Source organism: Microcaecilia unicolor, chromosome 12 (assembly GCF_901765095.1).
Source record: "Microcaecilia unicolor chromosome 12, aMicUni1.1, whole genome shotgun sequence".
Taxonomy (NCBI): Eukaryota; Metazoa; Chordata; class Amphibia; order Gymnophiona; family Siphonopidae; genus Microcaecilia; species Microcaecilia unicolor.
In genome coordinates this window covers 37,461,195-37,482,534 of record NC_044042.1, presented here as the reverse complement: position 1 = coordinate 37,482,534, position 21,340 = coordinate 37,461,195, and the positions used below count along the sequence as shown (strand labels likewise).

At 45.3% G+C, this 21,340-nt stretch overlaps 1 protein-coding gene across 2 annotated transcripts in view; it reads left to right on the top strand.

The window, feature by feature from the left end:
* Window positions 1-21,340, top strand: part of SORL1 (sortilin related receptor 1) — a 208,982-nt gene that overhangs the window by 135,022 nt on the left and 52,620 nt on the right. For both annotated transcript variants that reach the window (XM_030220409.1, XM_030220408.1), the window contains exons 32-38: window positions 1,254-1,391; window positions 1,914-2,042; window positions 3,056-3,182; window positions 15,545-15,714; window positions 17,177-17,289; window positions 18,538-18,639; window positions 19,295-19,367. In XM_030220409.1, the coding sequence (XP_030076269.1) occupies window positions 1,254-1,391; window positions 1,914-2,042; window positions 3,056-3,182; window positions 15,545-15,714; window positions 17,177-17,289; window positions 18,538-18,639; window positions 19,295-19,367 (852 nt within the window). The remainder of the gene's footprint in view (window positions 1-1,253; window positions 1,392-1,913; window positions 2,043-3,055; window positions 3,183-15,544; window positions 15,715-17,176; window positions 17,290-18,537; window positions 18,640-19,294; window positions 19,368-21,340) is intronic.

Here is a 21,340-nt window from a genome sequence, read left to right as displayed (position 1 = left end):
TCTTGTTAGTTGCATTCTTGGGGATTGGGGTGAGCACGATTTCACGTTTATCTTTTGGGAATTGGCCTTTTGAAAATAAGTGTGTGAGGTGTTTGGTGATGCATTCAATGAACCATTTTGCTGGGTTTTCCTTCATATAGTTGGGGCATTTGTCTAGCAGGCATTTCGCAAGTTTGTATTTTGTCAGTGCTGCCTTCATTGTGCTTGTTTTCAGTGGTTTGAAAGTGAACCAGATTCTGACTGCCATGGTATGGATGTTGTTGGTTTCACATTCTTGTAAGAAATCTGATATGAATGCCTGAGGTATCGCGAGGTTGGATCTTGCTTTAGTTATATTTTTGTTCGAAATACTGTGCAAGCTCATTGGTATTAGGTGGTTTTTTTTGTTTGATGCCAATACATCGTGGGTTTTCAGTAGGTTATGATTTTGAATATTTTTTCATATTCTGGGTTTGCATATGTGTTGTATACTTCTTTTCCTTTCTGTATATTGTGCTTGTAAGTTCTTATGGCTTTCTTCCATATTTCTTTGCTTAGTTCTGTTTTATTTTTAGCCCATGTTCTTTCTAGTTTCCTGCATAGTTTTTTTTTTTTTTTTTTTTAATAGTTAGTAGTTCATCGTTGAACCAGGATCTTCGCTGTTTTTTGTTTGTTTTTGCTTAGATTGGTGCTATTTTGTTCAGGATATTTTCGCTTGTTTCATACCAGTTTCTCATGAAGTGAAAGTTATTTGGCTTCTAATAGTGTGGGGGCTTTACAGATCTCTTTATTACATAAAATGGCCTGACACATGACTCATCTGCTTCCCTTTGGTGCAGCTGTCCACAATCTTTAGCATCAACAAAAGAGAGCACAAATGATAAACTATTCTTGGTTTTGACCATTTGATAGTGACCTGAAATTGTGGAAAATATTCTTTATAAGGTTAGTCTATAGCAAAGATTGAATTTGTCAGAGAGCAATAGTTTGTTTAGTTTTAAAACATTTTCTAGTCTGCTAAACCTAAGACCTTATTTCTAGAGGATAATGATCTTAAAACTTAAAATAGAATCAAATAAACACTTTGTTCAGCTCTTAGCATGAGCAGCTGCTGCCATCTAGTGGGACACAAGGGTTTTTAACATTCAACATTTGTGTTTGGCCTGTGTAGAAAACTACAGCCATTCATTGATAGTACCCAAGAAAGAAAATCTGTTCTTGCTGTTGTCTTTTTATGATTTCCAATTGCATCTTTTTTGTGGCTTTTTTTAAAGTATTCAATACAACTGTTATCCATGGACGATGCAGCAGATCTGAATTTGAGTGCCAACAGTTGCAGAACTGCATACCCAACTGGAAGCGTTGTGATGGCCACAGGGATTGCCATGATGGTACTGATGAAATGAATTGCCGTAAGTTTTCCTATAATTTATGGAGATTACAGGACAGACTGTACTTTCCTACGTAGTCTTCCAGTTAGCTTATTTATTCCAGGTGTATGTAGTTGATTTTGTACTGTAGACAATTGTTTATGAAAGTATTAGGTTTTGGTAGATTACTGGTTGATATGTTTTGCACATGCTATTACTGTACACCTCCTTAACAGGATACCCTTAAGTTGAATACAAAATATGGCTCTGTTTCAGGTCTAATGGCTGTTTCCTTAAAAAAAAAAAAAAAAAAGCCGTAAATCTAGTTTGCTAGTGTTTCAAGTATTTCCTTAATTGTTAAAAAGAAAAAAAAAAGCCCATGCAGTGTTCAGCTGTACTAAAGGGAGCCGAACTCAGAGTCATACATCTGCTTATTCATTTCTTTGCCATTTCATCAGCATGTGAAATGCACAGAGCAAGACAGTGCTCCAGAATAAATTGCTGGACAACTGAAAAAAATGGAGAATTGTTGTTTAGAGCATAAGAGGTTTGTGCTTCTTACAGCTACCCACATGTCATTATCCTGCATCAATGGTTCACTCTGCCAGGATGGAGAGACCTGTATTGCTACATCAGAGCGCTGTGATGGATTTCTGGACTGTTCAGATGGCAGCGATGAGAACAATTGCACAGGTACAACAAAGGCCTGCTGACTGCAGTTTTGTGATGGCAGATATTACTGTCTGAAAGCATCGTTTAGTATTCTTGTGCTTGGAAGTGGAAGGAGGCAGTTTATTGTAGGTCACCAGTGTTAATATAGGAATAACTCTATAAGCAAAGAGCAGGAAGAGGATCTCAATGTTGTACTAACTAATCAGCTTAATCTGATCCCTTCTACTATTTCTCAATGTGGTGATGTTTATAAAAATGGATGAAAAGCCTCAATAGGTATTGGGGTCATTCCGTTGTTAATCACTTAGTCAACCTTAAGGAAAATCTCCAACTGTTCTTTAACATTAGTTTTACTTTATTCAACTTAACCAGACTTATAATGTTAAAACTGAACTTATCTCTGCAGCTGCTCAGTCTCATATAACTGCCCACGGCCAACTTTGGCCAAGGTTTCGATTCCTGCTTCAGGGTCCGTGGCGTACTCGACTGTATTCAGCAAAACAACACACTTGTTTCAGCAATCATTTCTTTACTGTACCTCACTCTCACCACAAACTTTATCATAATGCCTCACTTTGCTGCTCAGTCCTGTTCCCATGTTTGTGCAGTGCTGCGTATGGCTTGTAGTGCTATAGAAATGCTAAATAGTAGTAATAGTAGTAGTAGTAGTAGTCCGGTCAAAACTCTATATAGCATGTGGTTTTTATAATACTGACGTCACACGCCTTCAACACAGCTTCTATAGCCTGCCATCAGGAATGTAGAGGGTGATACATTGCTCCACCTCTTAAAGATATAGCCTGTATATCTATAGGAGGATCAGATTGAGCTGATTAATATAGGAATAACCATTTTATAAGGATATGAAATTTGAAACTGTCACTGGTTAAATGTTGCCAAATATTTCTGCCATTCCCTGAAAAGCCAGTTCATGTTTTAATTTTTTTACATGGCATACACTGCATATTTAAGGTTTCTGACAATTGCTATTCAATGTTGTCACTAAAATAATCCTTTGATTTTTATCTGTTTAGATGACACCGCTGTATATAAAATTCAGAATCTCCAGTGGACTGCTGATTTTTCAGGCAACATAACTCTCACGTGGTCACGTCCCAAAAAATTGCCCATAGCATCCTGCGTTTATTCTGTATATTACAGGTAAATTATACCATTATCTGTGGAGGTCTTCATAGCTGACTGTTAGATTAACCTTTATTTTTTCAGTGGTGCTAATATAAATTACTGCTTCTCATGCGTCACCATAATATTTAGTAGGCAGTACTTTTCATTATTCAGTAATTGAGCTTGAAGCAAAGTTATAAAATATGCTCTGTCTCCTTTCAGATAAATTTATTCTTTTAAACGATAAGAGGGGCTCAAGAGAATTCAACGTTCTTGAGGTGGGAGAGGGTTGGAATCACGAGGGTAGAACACCTCCTAGGAAGGGGCGGAGACCTTATAAGTTATGAGGAGTTGCAAAACAGGATTGGGGCAGCCTGGGGGGACCGCTTTGCATATGCCCAAATTAAATATTATATATTACATTTGAAACAACCTGCATTGAAGGTGAAATTGGGACATAAAATACGTATGTTTTTTCAGGAATTAGAGGCAACTGGAATATCAGTGTCATCTCTTCATAAAGCATTAGTGAAGAGGTCCACCCCCAAAAACTTCCTAATTATCAAACAGAAATGGGAAAAGGAATCGGAGGGGGGGGGGGGGGGGTCATTAATGGGTTGGGATGATGGGGCTATATTGAGGGGAATCCCAACTCTTACTATTGATGAGAGATTGCGAGAATGCGGCTATAGGGTGGTCACGTGGGCATATATGTCTAGGCAGCAGCTGGCCCATGTAGGTCACATGCAAGAGGCTAGCAGGCTTATTTTTGAAAGTGATCGCTGGGCATCTTCCGACATAAATCGGGAGATGGCCGGTGATCTCTCAAAAGCGGCGAAATCCGTATAATCAAAAGCTGCTTTTTTGACAGCATCGCCGCTTTCTCGTTGCTGAGCTGGAGAAAGTTCAAGGGGTGTGGTCTGCGGCGTAGCGAAGGTGGGACATGGGTGGACATGGGCGTGGCTACCAGATGGCAGGCTTTCGCAGATAATGGGGAAAAAAAGCTGCGTTAATCAGTATTTCGCCAAGTTTACTTGGTCCTTTTATTTTCATGACCAAGTCTCAAAAAGGTGCCCCAACTCACCACCGGAGGAAATGGGGAATGACCTCCCCCATACTCCACCAGTGGTCACCAACCTCCTCCCACACTAAAAAAATAAAAACCTTTTTTGCCAGCCTGTATGCCAGCCTCAAATGTCATACCCAGCTCCCTGACAGCAGTATGCAAGTCCCTGGAGCAGTTTTTAATGGGTGCAGTGCACTTCAGGCAGGTGGACCCAGGCCCATCCCCCCCTACCTGTTACACTTGTGATGGTAAGTGTTGAGCCCCCCTTCACCCAGAAGGACTATGGTAGTGGTGTAGAGTTGTGGGGAGTGGGTTTTGGGGAGATTTGGGGGGCTCAGCACCCAAGGTAAGGGAGCGATGCACCTGGGAGGTATTTGTATATTTTTAAAAAATTTTTAGAAGTGCCCCCTAGGGTGCCCGGTTGATGTCCTGGCTTGTCAGGGGGACCAGTGCACTACAAATGCTGGCTCCTCCCACGACAAAATTTCTTGGATTTCGCCGGGTTTGAGATCGCCGGCATTTTTTTCCATTATCGCTGAAAAACAAAACCGGCCATCTCAAACCCGGTGAATTTTGGCATTTGGCCGGCCATCTTTTTCGATAATACGGTTCCGGCCAGCTGTTGCGCCACCGCCAAAATAGATCGCCGGCGACATTGGATTATGCCCCTCTAGGTGTGTCAAATGTGATTACTTACCTCATACTCTTTATCATGCTTTCTGGGGGCGGATACGGATTTATATAACTAAAATATTAGGGACACCGGTGGGTGAGACCTGGGACCACTTTATATTAGATACTCCATTAGCATTTCATATACAGACCAGGGGAGCATGGCTTTGGTGCCAAAAGCTGTGCCTGGTGGCTCGAAAAGCATCTTACAGAGCTGGACAGTTCCAGAGCCACCAGCCTATTGGCAATGGAGAAATCAGGTACATGTGCTGACAATGTGGGAAGCTAGGGAGGCGAGGGGATCCCCGAAAAGGAAGCAACAGTTTTTGCAAATTTGGAACCCATACATACTTGGATTGAGCCCTCATGGACACGGCACACTCCTTAACTTGTTATAAACCCCAGGAGATCATAAGGGTCTTCCTGTGTGTTTTCTGTATAGTGGTTGGCTCCATGGATGTGGGGGGGGGGGGGGGGGGGGTACCACCTGGACTATGAGTTGAGGTCCAGGGGGGAAGGGGGGGGTTGGAGATTTGGGGGGGATGAGGGAGGGGGGGAGGCCTTGCAAGATGGGGGGGTTTCAGTGTTAAAAACTGGTTGCTGTACGATACTGTATATTCTTTTAGTGTAATATTTTTCCCTTTTTCTTTTTGGGGAAAGTATTGTTTGTTAAGCTTTGCCATCAATAAAAAAGTTGAAATCTAAACGATAAGAGGGAAGTGGACTTAGAAAGGAGATAAAAAAATTTTCCACCCGATATTTAAATAGTTAGTTGGAAGGTTAGTGGGAAAAATCGGCACATAAGTGGTTATATATGACAAAGCTGGGCAAAACAAGGAAATAGTCAGACCTGACATGAGGGGGCCAGAGTTGACAAGGGGGGGAGGCACTAGGTATATAGGTGTGAATAGTGCTTGGTATACTCCTAAATAATGCCTTAAAGTGCACTTGATAATGGATTTCTAAGTAAAACAGTCTGTTCTGCATCAACATAAATTACATACACACTTATAGAAACCTTGGAAACACTTAACATTTTAAAATGAAGTTGCCTTACCCCATAACTTAAACTTTGCCATTATAGTAGACTTGAGTCTGGTCAACCTGTCAACATACATCACAGTATCCTGGAAAATAATTACTGTAGTGGTACATATCCCTCAACTTTGCTTTATAACAAATATAAAATACCTTATTAAGCTGTATTAAATAAAATAAGTCGTCTTGTCCCTTCCTCTGGTTCTACTGCTTTTACTCTCCTTGGAGTTACTGACAGTGTTCCTTCCACCCCCTTCTCCCTTACATGAGGAATTGTGATATTGAATAAATAAATATATGTTTGTGTTCCTAGTCATGCACCAAAAAAGGTTATATAATCCTTTTCAGAAAGCCAGTTAATTGTTTAACTTATTAGTGAAACATAACCACAGAGGCATGGTAATGGTCGTTTCTCCGAGGACAAGCAGGCTGCTTGTTCTTACAAGTGGGTCGACTTCTGCGTCGGCCTAGGAAGCGGCAAATTTTTTCCAGCAAAAATATAAAACTTTGCCAGAATCTTCTGGCGCATGAGCGGACGACTTCCCACCCATCGCGAGTGTGCCTCAGTTCTTTTTTGTCCGGACGAGGTGACAGTGTTTTTTTCTGCTCTCCTCGGTTTTTTGGCCCAAGAACAAGAGTCTGACGACTTTTTCCTTTATTTTTTCTATTTCTTAAAAACTTTTTTAACCCCGTAGTTTCCTTTAGTGTTTTTTGGCCTATTATTAAGTTTACTTTCTTTTTGACGTGGCCAGCCTTTCCCCTTTTTGTGTCCTTCACTTTTTTGGCACAATCGCGTTGTGTGATTTCGCCGAAACCGTTTTTCCTTCCATGTCATCGAGGACACCCAGCGGCTTCAAACGTTGTACTCGGTGCAACCGGACCATCTCAAGTACCGATACACACGCCTGGTGTATCCAGTGCCTTGAGCCCGATCATACCCCAACCGCTTGTAGTCTGTGTCTTCGTATGAAGAAACGGACTCAAGCTTCTCGAGAAGCCCAGCGAGAAAAGCTTTTTGGGGCGCAGTCCGGTCCTTCGAAGTCAACAACGACATCGGTACTGAGATTGTCGGAGTCGACATCGAGAGGAGCATCGACATCGGAAGGGAGAGGTAATGGCTGCCCCGAGACCACCACATGCTGGGAGCAGTGGGGCGTCGAGTGGGTCTCCACCTGCCTCAAGGCCTCCTGTTATGCAGGCCCCCCAGGATCGACCTGTTTATCATTTAACTGAAGACAAAGCTATTTACAAAGAAATGTTGCTAAGTAAACATGACAAACAGAGACACCTATAATAAAATTTAGACCGAGCCATTCAGTCCCTAACAAAGGAAACAATTCATCTATGCTCTCAGTAATATTCTCTCCAGGAAGAAAAAGAAAAATGTGCTTAAAAGAAAGACGCGGCCTACAACTAAAATTAAATATATCCCTAGTTACAGTGCTTTAGAGCCATGAAATCAAACATTTAAAAAACAAGGATGTAGAGAAGCCTCTTGTGGCCACCAAGAATCCTCTCTAGCAATCCTGTGCCTTTTTTTTTTCTTTTTTATAAAGCACTGTAGCTTTAGCAGTCCGAGTCAGAACACAAAAAGGAAGCATGGTTAGGAACAAAGAAAATTCAAAGAATGAGATTTGAACAGAATTCAAGTTACATAAAAATATGTTCCCTAAATAGCAATTATTTAAGGTAAAATTATGTATAATCATACCTGATAATTTTCTTTCCATTAATCATAGCTGATCAATCCATAGACTGGTGGGTTGTGTCCATCTACCAGCAGGTGGAGATAGAGAGCAAACTTTTGCCTCCCTATATGTGGTCATGTGCTGCCGGAAACTCCTCAGTATGTCGATATCAAAGCTCCATCCGCAGGACTCAGCACTTAGAGAATTACACCCACGAAGGGACACTCTGCCCAGCTCACCACCGCCGAAACGGGGGAGGGGAATTAACCCAGCTCATCCCCACACAAGTGGGGGAGGGGAATCCGTCCAGCTCATCCCCGCGGAGCGGGGGAGGGACACCACACCCGCCGATGCGGGGGGATCTGGCTTATCCTGCAACCGCAACCGCGGGAGGAACTGACTGACCCTAACACCGCCGAAGCGGGAGGGGTACAAAGCTGCCCTACAGCCGCACGAAGCGGGAGGGAGTGCCGGCAGAATTTATGTCTCAATCCAGCCCCGTAAAACGGAGGGGAGAGGAATGCAGCAGCTCACTGTAACACAAACTCGTCTCAACTCTTGAAGAATCCAAGTGAAAGAAGAACTTGAACACGAAGTCCTCCTGAAGTAACTGAAGGCTAAACTTGAACCTAAAATTCAACCAGAATATAAACAGTACAGATAACTGGGAGGGGCTATGGATTGATCAGCTATGATTAATGGAAAGAAAATTATCAGGTATGATTATACATAATTTTACCTTCCATATCATCAAGCTGATCAATCCATAGACTGGTGGGATGTACCGAAGCAGTACTCACCCAGGGCGGGACATAGAAATCCCTGACCTCAACACTGAAGCTCCAAACCGGGCCTCCGCCCGTGCAGCCACAGTCAAACGGTAATGCTTGGAGAATGTATGAGCCGAAGCCCACGTTGCCGCCTTGCATATCTCTTCCAAGGAGACGGATCCGGCCTCTGCCATCGAGGCCGCCTGAGCTCTCGTGGAGTGAGCCTTCAGCTGGATAGGCGGCACCTTCCCCGCGGCCACATAAGCCGCTGCAATGGCTTCCTTGACCCATCTTGCCACTGTAGGCTTAGCAGCCTGCAGACCCTTACGAGGACCTGCAAACAGGACAAACAGATGATCCGATTTCCGGAAATCATTGGTCACTTCCAAGTATCTGATGATGACTCGTCTCACATCCAGATATTCAAGAGCGGAGTACTCCTCTGGGTAGTCCTCCCTACGAAAGGAAGGGAGACAGAGCTGCTGATTCACATGGAAGCGAGAACCAATCTTGGGCAGGAAGGAAGGCACTGTGCGAATAGTCACTCCTGCCTCAGTGAACTGCAGAAAAGGCTCTCGACATGAGAGCGCCTGGAGCTCGGAAACTCTTCTGGCTGAAGTGCTAGCCACCAAAAAGACTGCTTTCAACATCAGGTCTTTCAGAGATGCCCTCGACAAGGGTTCCAAAGGCGGCTTCTGCAATGCTCTTAGCACCAGGTTGAGATTCCACGCAGGCACCACTGAGTGCAGAGGAGGGCGCAGGTGATTAACTCCCTTGAGAAAGCGCACCACATCTGGCTGCGAAGCCAGGGAAGCACCCTTCAGGCGGCCCCTGAAGCAAGCCAGAGCCGCTACCTGGACTTTAAGGGAACTGAGCGACAGGCCTTTCTCCAGACCTTCTTGCAGGAACGCCAACACTGAAGAAATTGGAGCAGTGAAGGGAGAAAGTGAGCCTGCTTCACACCATGCTGCAAAGATACGCCAAACCCTGGCGTAAGCAGTAGAAGTAGAGCGCTTCCTCGCTCTCAGCATAGTGGCGATGACCTTGTCTGAGAAGCCCTTCTTCCTCAGACGCTGCCGCTCAATAGCCAGGCCGTAAGACCAAAGGGAGAGGGATCCTCCATCACCACGGGATCCTGATGTAACAGGCCCTGCTCCACTGACAGCTGCAGAGGATCGTCGACTGAGAGCCTGAACAAGTCCGCATACCAGGGACGTCTGGGCCAATCCGGACCCACCAGGATTACCCTGCCGGGATGCTTTACCACCCGGTCTAGCACCCTGCCCAAAATGGGCCAGGGCGGGAACACATAGAGGAGCTCTTGTGTCGGCCACTGTTGGAGAAGAGCATCTACTCCCAGGGATCGAGGGTCCCGTCCTCTGCTGAAAAAGCGCGGCACTTGGCCATTGGCCGATGACGCCATCAGATCTAGGCTCGGCTGGCCCCAGCGCTTCGTGATGTCCAAGAACGCCTGAGCAGATAGTTGCCACTCTCCGGGCTCCAAGGTATGGCGACTGAGAAAGTCCGCCTTGACATTCATGACTCCGGCAATGTGGGCCGCTGAAAGCTGCTCCAGGTTCGCTTCCGCCCACTGGCAAAGACTCATAGCCTCCTTGGCTAGAGGGGCGCTCTTGGTACCTCCCTGGCGGTTGATATAGGCCACAGCCGTAGCATTGTCCGACAGGACCCGTACAGGCTTCAACACCAGTACCGGGATGAACTCCAATAACACCAACCGAATGGCTCTGAGTTCCAGGAGGTTGATAGACCACTTGCCTCTGCAGGAGACTAGAGCCCCTGCGCTGTCCTTCCCAAGCAGTGGGCTCCCCAGCCCATCAAAGAGGCGTCTGTCGTGACGACAATCCACTCCGGGGTCACCAGAGGCAATCCTGCAGACAACTTGTCTGTCTGCGTCCACCAGCTCAGCGCCTTGCGCACTGCCGGGTCCACGGGAAGGCGCACAGCATAATCCTCCGACATCGGAGTCCAGCGCAGCAGCAGAGATAGCTGTAGTGGTCTCATATGAGCCCTGGCCCAGGGCACTACTTCCATCGTGGCCGTCATAGAGCCCAACAGCTGCACGTAGTCCCAAGCCCGAATAGGAGAGGCTACTAGGAACTAGTCCACCTGAGCCTGAAGCTTGACAATCCGATTGTCTGGCAGGAACACTCTGCCCACTTGGGTGTCGAATCGAACTCCCAGATACACCAGGGACTGAGTCGGGCGCAGCTGGCTCTTCTTCCAGTTGATGATCCATCCCAGGGAGCTCAAAAGAGCAACTACCCGGTCCATAGCTTTGCCGCACTCTGCATAAGAGGGGGCTCGGATCAACCAGTCGTCCAGATAAGGATGGACTTGTACTCCTTCCTTTAGCAGGAAGGCCGCTATGACCCCCATTACTTTGGAAAAGGTCCGCGGAGCAGTAGCCAACCCGAAAGGGAGGGCTCTGAACTGGAAGTGTCGTCTCAGGACTGTAAAACGCAGAAAGCGTTGGAGAGGAGGCCAGATGGGAATATGCAGGTACGCTTCCTTGATGTTCAAGGAAGCCAAGAACTCTCCTGCCTTCACTGCCGCTATAACAGAGCGGAGAGTCTCCATGCGAAAGTGCCTCACTTTCCAGGCCCGATTGACCCCTTGAGGTCGAGGATAGGCCGGACAGAACCTCCTTTCTTTGGAACCACAAAGTAAATGGAGTAACGTCCCTTGCCAATCTGATTTTTTGGCACCGGAACGACCGCACCCAGGCGGATCAGGTTGTCCAAGGTCTGCTGCACTACCACAGCTTGACCGGAGACTTGCAGGGAGAGAGTACAAACCCGTCTCTTAAGGGTTGGCAGAACTCTAGCTTGTAGCCGTCTCTGATGACTTCCAGCACCCACGCGTCTGAAGTTATAGTGGTCCACTCGCCCAGAAACGAGGACAGCCGTCCTCCAATCTGCACTGGGGCGTGGACCAAGGCCCCATCATTGGGTACGAGACCCTGGGGGAGGACCGGAGGGAGCACCTCCGGGACGGCGGTCTCTGCGAAAGGAATGCTGCTTGGGGGAGAAATTCCTCTTGAAGGAAGAGGGGGCAGAGGAACCCGACTTGCCCGGGCGGTACCGATGGGCTTCCTGCAACCGTCCTCTGGAGGTATTGGGACGAGTACTAACCCGAGCCCTGACCTCTGGTAATTTCTTGCCCTTAGACGTGCCGAGATCGGTCACGATTTTGTCCAGCTCGACCCCAAAGAGCAGCTTGCCTTTAAAAGGCAATCTAGCCAGGCGGGATTTAGAGGCGTGGTCAACAGACCAATGTTTCAGCCAAAGCCACCGCCGCGCAGAGACTGTCTGAGCCATGCCTTTAGCTGAGGCTCTCCAGACATCATACATCAAGTCTGCCAAATAGGCTAAGCCCGATTCCAGGGCCGGCCAATCAGCCCTCAAGGAATGATCCGAGGGGGAAGCCCGCTGCACCATAGTCCGGCACGCCCTGGCCACATAGGAGCCGCAAACTGAGGCCTGCAAACTTAAAGCAGCTGCCTCAAAGGACGACCTTAAGGCCGCCTCCAATCTTCTGTCTTGGGCGTCCTTTAGGGCCGTGCCACCTTCCACCGGCAACGCCGTTTTCTTAGTCACCGCAGTGATTAAAGAATCCACGGTAGGCCACAGATAGGCCTCACGTTCACTCACAGCCAAAGGATAGAGGCGGGACATAGCCCTAGCCACTTTAAGGCTCGTTTCCGGGACATCCCATTGAGCCGCAATTAAGATGTGCATGGCATCATGCACGTGGAAGGTTCTAGGCGGGCGCTTCGTCCCCAGCATAATGGCAGAGCCAACAGGGGCTGAGGGAGAGACGTCCTCCGGAGAGGAAATCTTCAAAGTGTCCATGGCCTGTAACAACTGGTTGGGCAAATCCTCTGGGCTAAAAAGCCGCGCTGCAGAGGGGTCATCCGCTCCATCCGAGCGGGGATCTATCTCCTCCAAGGAATCCGCAAAGGATCGTTGGGAGACCTCAGACACGCTGCCCTCATCTACATCGGAGGAGACAAAAGTCCTCCAAGGCCTGGAAATCAACCCGAGGGCGTTTACCTCTGGGAACCTCAACCTCTTTATCAGAAGAGGGAGCAGGGGCAGCGTTTTGCATGAGGAAAGCCTGATGCAGCAGCAAAACAAACTCAGGGGAGAAACCCCCCAGACTGTGCACTTCCGCAGCCTGGGCAACAGCCCTAGATGCACTCTCAACCGGCGCTCGCAATAGCGGGGGAGAGACATGCTGCGCATCCAAAATGGCGTCCGGCGCGAAACTCCGTGAAGGAGCCGCGCGGGAAGAACGGCGCTTAACTTTAGCCGCTTTTGTGCCGTCGCCCAAATTAAGGGCGTTCATGGCATTAATGTCTCCAACCTCAAGGGCGGCCCCGAAGAAGCCGTCCGAGCCGCGTGGCCGGCCAAGATGGCGGAGGCGAGGAGCGGGGGATGGGCGTTTATGGCGGGAAAAAACCGCCACGCCGGAGGAACGACCGCGACAGTCATCGGTCACTAAACTATCACCCATCAAGGGCGAATCAGGTTGTAAAACCCCCGCATCCCCTCTAGAAGCGCTCCAGCGATCCGGGGAGCGACCCTTTGCGCCCTCGCCCTCCGACGCCATTGCCACGAGGAGAAGAATCGGGGAACCCCCTGCCCGCTATAAAAAGGTAAAATTACCTGCTTGCCGCTCCGAGCTGTAACGAACTGGTGTCCCAGTGAGTAGCTGCAATGAACGTTTAAAGAAACGTCGAATTAAACGCCTTTAAAGACGTTTAAAAATATTTTTTTTTTTTTTTTTTTTAAACGGAGCCAGCGGGAGGGGGGAGAAAAGGAGGGACCTGGCACCACCAGGTTTGCACTTGCTCAAAAGAGCCCTCAACCCCAGGCCTCAACAAAACCTAAGGATTAGGCTTGGAGGCCTAGCCAGAGCTGCTGCTGTGTGTGACCACCACCTGCTGAGATAGAGAACATACAGAGGAGTTTCCGGCAGCACATGACCACATATAGGGAGGCAAAAGTTTGCTCTCTATCTCCACCTGCTGGTAGATGGACACAACCCACCAGTCTATGGATTGATCAGCTTGATGATATGGAATTACGAATTTTTGTGAAATATGAGTGCTCTTTATCTCTGATCAGAATCCATTTATTAATTGCTTATAAATGTTTAATGCGGGATTTACCATTTTTATGTATCTCATTGTATTTAATCAATTTGCATAATAATTTTAGATCAAAGGATCCATTTAGGGGCCAACAAAAATCAGTCTGTTTTTTTATTCCATTTATACCATTTATTACAAGTTTTAGCAAGATCCTTTTTTTCTAATGGAAAGTACTTAATTACTATCTCAAGAGGTGTAGCCATTATTTTTCAAAGATTAAACAAAAATTTGTGACTTACCCAATCTTCGTCCTTACCAGGACTGTCTGTTGTGTCAGGAATTCTGCAGCCGAACCACGACACCGTTTCTTTTCACGAATGTACCTGGAATCTCCGGACTGAACCAGGATACTATTTCTTCTCCTTAATGTGCCTGGAATCTCGCGACTGAACCAGGACACGCCTTATTTGGGCCTGGAATATCACGACTCAACCAGGACCCTTCTTAATGGGAACCCGAAAACAGGGTCAACCAGAGGGTTGTTCGTCAGCGATCCCCTCTATCGATGTCAGGTGTCACCAGTGTTATATTCTAGTCTTTTTACCATCACCCCAAATTATTATGTACCAGCCACCCACAATTTGGAGTTATAAAAGACCAAGGCCACATATGAGAAAAGCAAATTTTTGTTACTTACCAAAGTACAGATACAATCAATAGTTTCTCATGGGAGGACACCACTGCTACACATAGATGTTATCTGTAACCGTCTCTCCAAAGTATTGTTCTGATTCAACTGCTTATATACCTTTATTTTAAACAACGCTTCACATAGGTTTAACAAGTTACCTTCCTCAGAGATCATCCTGTTTTCTTTCAACACCATCTGTTTCCCCTCTAATGCTAAACCACATTTTCTTGTTTATTCATAATTGCTCCTTTCCCATGCCCGCTTGCACACAGGAATGTCTTATAAGATCATGAGTTTCTGGTTCACATGCTTATTTACAGTAAACAATGTAGCTCATATAAAAGAGGAGCGGCTTTGGCGAAGTAAGGAGATCTACATATACTACTACTTATCATTTCTAAAACGCTACATATAAGGCGAGCATTAGCATTTGAGCTGTTTGTAATTTTTTCAGAAGACCACCAAATGCTAATGCTCGTCTTATATGTAGATCTCCTTACTTCGCCAAAGCCACTCCTCTTTTATATGAGCTACATTGGTTACTGTAAATAATGAGCACAGGTCATGCGCCATGGAACAGGGCCAAAGGGCAAAAACTGATAAGCATGTGAACCAGAAACTCATGATCTGATAAGACATTCCTGCGTACAAGCTAGTGGAATGAATTACCATTCACACTTGATTTGCTGCAGAAGTTTGACGTTTTAAAGAAACCATTTAAGGCATTTTTGTTTGCACAGGCATGCTTACCACCCTGTTTACTAAGCCATGCGGCAATGCTGACACAGCCATTTTTCTTTATGTTTGTATATTTATCTTTAAAAAGTCTAAGAAATAAAATATAAGTTAATAACTCAAGAGTCTTAATAAACTGATGGTAGTGAAATAAATGTGATTGGGGGGCGGGGGACTTCAAGACAGTTTTTGGTTTGGGCATCCCCACATTTGGACTTGACTGCATTGCATCTTGACTGACTTATCTGGCTTAGAAAAAATATATAATGGTACAGTGTTCATATAATACAAAATAATCATTCAAAAACTGAATAAATAATCACATAAAACAGTGACTGTAAAGTGAGAAGTGCTCAGTTTAAAGTGTATCCAGTGAAAGCTGTTGTAGCCAAAGATAGAAACGAGTTAGTCTGTTGGCAGTGTGTTCTATACTTGTATACTGATGCGGAAATAAACATGATAATATTAATAATAAAAAAAAACAAAGATAGCTTTAGTCTGACTTGGCAGCTTCTGTCTGGTGCCCATTTGTGTGCATTGAGGACTTTAGTCAAATGTGTAAAAGCCTGTGGTCTGCTTTTATTTTTTTTGTGGCCCTAAGTGATTTTACCTTCCTTCGCAGGATGGTTGGGGATACCAATTGGAAAATCTTGGAAACGCACAGCAACAAAACTACTACTGTTATAAAACTCCTTAAACCAGATACAACATACCAGGTCAAAGTGCAAGTCCATTGTCTGAGGAAAATCTACAACACCAATGACATAATAACTTTGAGAACACCAGAAGGATGTAAGTGATCATGCACTTATAGGCGGGCGTTATTCTTTTCTCATTAACAAAAATTATCCTAACACTTAAAATGCACGTGAAGAATGAATGTCTATCTCTCTGGCATTTGTTATTTTATGGAATTGATCCCTAGACGTATGCACTGCTTAATGAGAATAAACATGAAAGTTAAACGCCAACAACCTTAGTCAATTTATCTTAAAGAAACACTACCAAGTTTTTATGGTTGTAGGATGGAAGATAGAGCGTAGATGCATTTATTTCTTTCTATGACTTGTATACAGTGCTTTACAAAAATCTCTACACTACCGAGCATTTTTCACACTTTGAACACTGTTGAGACAGCAAAGTGCATTAAAGTAGGAGTTTGATTAATCAGTCTACACAGTTTTAATTGGTTTTTCACATTGAAAGTGTAGAGTTGTGTAGATCAGTGAAACAAACTCTTGTTTTAATATATTTTGAATTATATTGTTTGGACAGCAGAACGAGCAAATGTGCACGGATGTTTAAAACTTTTATAAGACGTAGTTACATTTAAATTGGTTAGAATTAGTACAGTACAGTCTCGATTATCCGACTTTCGGTAATCTGACCATCCGTTATATCCAACAGACCCCCACCGGTGATGTCGCTGCTCTGTATTTGTGCTCAAATTGCCTGCTCTACCATTTTTTTTTTTTAATTTTCATTGCCGATTAGTGTTAGTGTAATCCTGTAGGTTAGAATATGTTTTTAAAAAAAATACTTGATCAACAGGATTGGGTCCAGGTGGTCTGGGTCAGGCCGGGTGCTGGAGTACTGCAGTGAATGGGCAGTGTTGGGCCAAGTTGACACTGTGGCTGAGGAGTTCAGGCTGACTGAGCGCATGCTTTGGGAGTGTGTCGGGCAGGCTGTGTTTGGCTTGGTCAGGCTTTCTGTTGTGCATGTGCGATTTTCCTGTGTTTGAGCTGAGGAGGTCAGGAATCGGGCCTGATCGGAGATGTGCCAATTTACTGCAGTATTTCAGCACCCAGAACAACCTTCAACCGCAAGCCTCTTCAGCCTCGATCCTGTCCAGGCTCAGACCAACGCATCTTCCTGCTACTTTCAGTCATGGCAATGTCACTATTGGTCCTGCCTCCTGACCCAAACCACCCTGACCCGATTCTGTTGACCAGGTGTTTTTGTGTAAAAACATATTCTAACCTACAGGGTTACATTAGTAAACATTTTTAAAATAAACATTGTTTTCCGTATTATCTGACTGTTCAGTTATCTGACAATGGGCCGGTCCCATTTATAGTTGAGACTCTACTGTTGAGACTTGAGGCCTAACAACCTTTGAAGATAACTGCAATCTTTGGTATTTGCTGCTAGTCAGATTTGAATTTTGCTTGCCCATTTGTCAATTTATTGCTTGCTTTTTCTCTCTTTCTCTTACATATGTATATTTTTTATTCTCTTTATTTGTATTTGATAGTGCCTGATGCTCCACAGAATCTTCTGTTGTCTCTGAATAAGGAAGCTGATGATGCAGTTGCTGTTTGCTGGGCATCTCCTGCAAATGTTCATGGTTTAATCAGAGAGTACATTGTAGGTATTACTATATAGCAGCAGCACCTCTTATTAGCCAAAACAAGTGCAGATTATTCCTTGCACCTCAGAAAAGAATAATCTGTTCAACCTCCAAAGTTCATTAGTTACTTCAAGATAATTGAGGAAAGTACACGTTGCACAAGATCCCACCACCTTACCAGAAGGCAAGGGAGAGCCTCTGTTCAGTGATCCCTCTGTGAACCCTTAAAAAGAATGACCTCATGGAGTAACAAGATAATCTCTCTGGAGAGTCCCAAATTATTTGCACAGAGCTCCATAGCCTGTAGAGACCTATCTCGTTGTTCCAACTCCACATTCTGAGGGCCAGCTCCCTTACTGAGAGCTGTGAGGTAACATGGCTGATTCTCCCATAGCTTCTGCCAGGAACCGCATGGCTGAACAATACTTGATAACAGCATTTCTGTTCTGGATTGACAAGAAGTGCATTCACCTACAGCAGTGTGCTGGTCACCACAGTGGCACATGTGAAGCGCTGGTCTTGCTAGTGCTTCCATGACTGAGAGAATCCACACATCTCAGGCACGCCGGCTGCAACTAAAATGTAGCCCAGTGCTGCAGCCACCGCAGATTTTTCAAAGCAGTTCTTGCTCTGAATTAGAAGCATAGCTCTGTGCTCAAGCTTCCTTGGGATTGACTGACAGAGGGAATTCCCCCCCACCAAGCTCACTGATGGATAGTTTCTTATTTCAAATTCTCTCTCTTTTTTTTTAAATAGAGAAAGGAACCCTGTAGCTCAGAAAAGGATTTTAAAAAAGTGTGTGTGGGGGGGGGGGGGGGGGGGGGGGGGAGGAATTATCAGACTTCTGAGATGTTCCCTTAGCTCCAGCCAAAGAAAACTGGCTTTTTTCCCACACCTTTAACCATTAGTCTGCTAGTGGTGCACCCTTTGCTCAGTTCTCCAACTGGCCCAGGAGCTTCCCTCTGCCTGTCACCATCTGCTAGAAGACTATGGAATACTGAAGACCTAAGGCTGCAGAGTGCCTTTAGAGGACAGAGCTCACTAGTCTTTAGTCTGTCTTTATCTGCTATTTGACAGGCATAACTCACAGGTTTTAGACTAGTCTGATATGGACTTTAAGGAATGCTTGTTAATGATGTTAGTAATGCTAGCAGTAAGTTTGCAACTGAGGCAGTAGATCTCGCACAAATGACTTCTCATGCAAGGAGAAAACACACTCCCAATCCGTAGTATTTACCTAAAGCTATCCCCTTTCCTTTCACTAGGTGGAGTATAGTACAGATGATAATGAATGGTTATCACAGAGGACAAGTGTGAACTGCACTGAGATTCGGAACTTGCAAGTCAACACAAAGTATAGAGTCCGAGTGAGTGATAAATATTTTCTTGATTCATAATGTACTTAGGAAGATGTGCAGTACAACAAGATCTGTGGTACAACAGCTATCTAGGTTCTTTACACTTCGCTGGTGTGTTTCTAGAGCAGAGTAATATTAGTAGATGGATCTCCGAATATTTCTGATTTTATCTGTTAGTCTGCTATAGAGCTGGTGAAAGTAGCACATTGGGAATTACACTATTCGCTCAGTAAGGGGTGGAATAGAATTAAAACAGTATCTGAGACAGAAGAATCAGTAATTATATGATGTAATGCAACCCTTGAGAGTGTGGCAGAAGTTCTTTTTGAAAGAAGAGGAAATGTGCTAGCTATTTCCAACTCTTAAATTAGTACTGTAGTTGACAAAAGGGAGGTGTTAACTAGTGTACAAAAAAGTTGATTATTTTGCATGGAAACAAGTCATTTTCCACACATGATGAATGCAATGAATCTTCAACTATTGAAGTCAGCAAACTAAAGAATCAGATTTTTTTTCCATCCTTTTGTTCTCCCTAACTACACATTCAATCTTATCTTTATGCTTTTTAGAGCATCGTTTTAGCTCTTTGCTTGTGATTCTGCTGTTGTCAATAATTATATGCAGTTATAGTATATGCCTGTTTCATATTGATTAATTTTAAAAGGTTGCTGCTGTTACAAGCCGGGGTGTAGGAAGTTGGAGTGATACAAAATTCATAACTACCACCAAAGGAAAAGGTAAATCTTTTCAAAAAGAGTTTGTATAATGTTGGCATACTTAGGAAACCAGAATGAGGATAAAGTTGTTTACAGACTTAAACTTTAGTAAAATTGTTAACAGACAACAGTAGAGAGAATCTGCCACATTTACAAGATTTGAAGACAGCTGCTGTTACTGTGTACGCCTATTACCAGTACACTTACATTTCACCAATAGGGCAACCTATTGCGTACTTTCATACACTAACCAGATAAATGGGGAGGACATTTTTCAAAACCATTTACCTTTATAAACTTGCCCAGCTGAAAATGACCATTACCTGGCTGGCTAAAAGTATTCACAAGCTTCTGTAGCAAATGTACTTTTAGTAAGGTTAAAAAGAGGCATTTCCAGGGGTATGTTTGTGTCAGGGGAGTAAAGTGACATGTGTAAGTTGGATTTTATAATTTATGTGCACTGTTACTGTTGTGCAAAAGTATGTACTCCCTTTGTACATGTGTACTTTAATTTCAAAGTGAAACTACTTTGGTAGTTTCTCTTTGACAGCTTCAAAGATGTCATTATACAAACTATTGAAATTACTAGTAAAAAAGGCCCGTTTCTGACACAAATGAAACGGGCGCTAGCAAGGTTTTCCTTGGAGTGTGTATGTTTGGGAGAGTATGTGAGAGTGACTGTTTGAGAGTCAGAGTGAAAGTGTGAGTGTGTGAGAGAGAGAGTGAGTCTGGGTGTGAGTGTGTTTGTGAGAGAGTGTGTGTGAGAATGAGAGTGTGTGTATGTGAGACACAGTGTGAGAGAGAGTGTGTGTGTCTGGGCAACAGAGAGAGTGTGTGTGTGAGACACAGATTCTCTGTGAGAGTGAGTGTATGACACCAAGCGAGTGTGTGAGTGACTGTGTGGCACATAGAGAGTGAATGTGATACTGTGTGAGACAGTGTGTGAGAGTGAGAGTCAGAAAGACATTGTATATGAGAGAGTGTGAGCCGTGCCCTCCCAATCCATGGCCATCTGTCCCCTGCCCCCTCCATTCATCCTTTTCCAGCAATTCCCCTCTGTCCCTGAGCCCTGCCCTCCCAATCCATGGCCATCCATGTTTGTCTGTCACCTGCCCCCTCCATTCATCCCTATCCAGCATTTCCCCTCTCTGCCTGAGGCCTGCCCTGCAATCCATATCCATCCATGGCCATCTGTCCCCTCCATTCATCCCTATGCAGCAATTCCCCTCTCCCTGAGTCCTGCCCTTCCAATCCATGCCCATCCATGCTCCTCTGTCACCTGGCCCCTCCATTTTTCCCTATCCAGCATTTCCCCTCTCTGCCTGAGGCCTGCTCTGCAATCCATATCCATCCATGCCCATCTGTCCCCTCCATTCATCCCTATCCAGCAATTCCCCTCTCCCTGAGTCCTGCCCTTCCAATCCATGCCCATCCATGCTCCTCTGTCACCTGGCCCCTCCATTTTTCCCTATCCAGCATTTGCCCTCTCTGCCTGAGGCCTGCTCTGCAATCCATATCCATCCATGCCCATCTGTCCCCTCCATTCATCCCTATCCAGCAATTCCCCTCTCCCTGAGTCCTGCCCTTCCAATCCATGCCCATCCATGCTCATCTGTCACCTGGCCCCTCCATTTTTCCCTATCCAGCAATTTCCCTCTCTCCCTGAGTCCTGCCCTCCCAATCCATGCCCATCCATACTCCTCTGTCCCCTGCCCCCTCCATTCATCCATTTCCAGTAATTCCCCTCTCTCCCTGTGCCCTGCCCTCCTAATCCATACCCATCCATACTCCTCTGTCCCCTGCCGCCTCCATTCATCCTTTTCCAGCAAGTCCCCTCTCGCCCTTCCATGACCCCCCCCCCCTCGCATCCATGCTACTCTCTCTGCCATGTCCCAGCCTGGGCCGCCCTCTTCTCCCCCCCCCCCCCCCCCCTTCGCATCCATGCATCCCTTTTTTTTATTCTTTTTAACTTTACCTCCGTGGCGGTTCGTGCA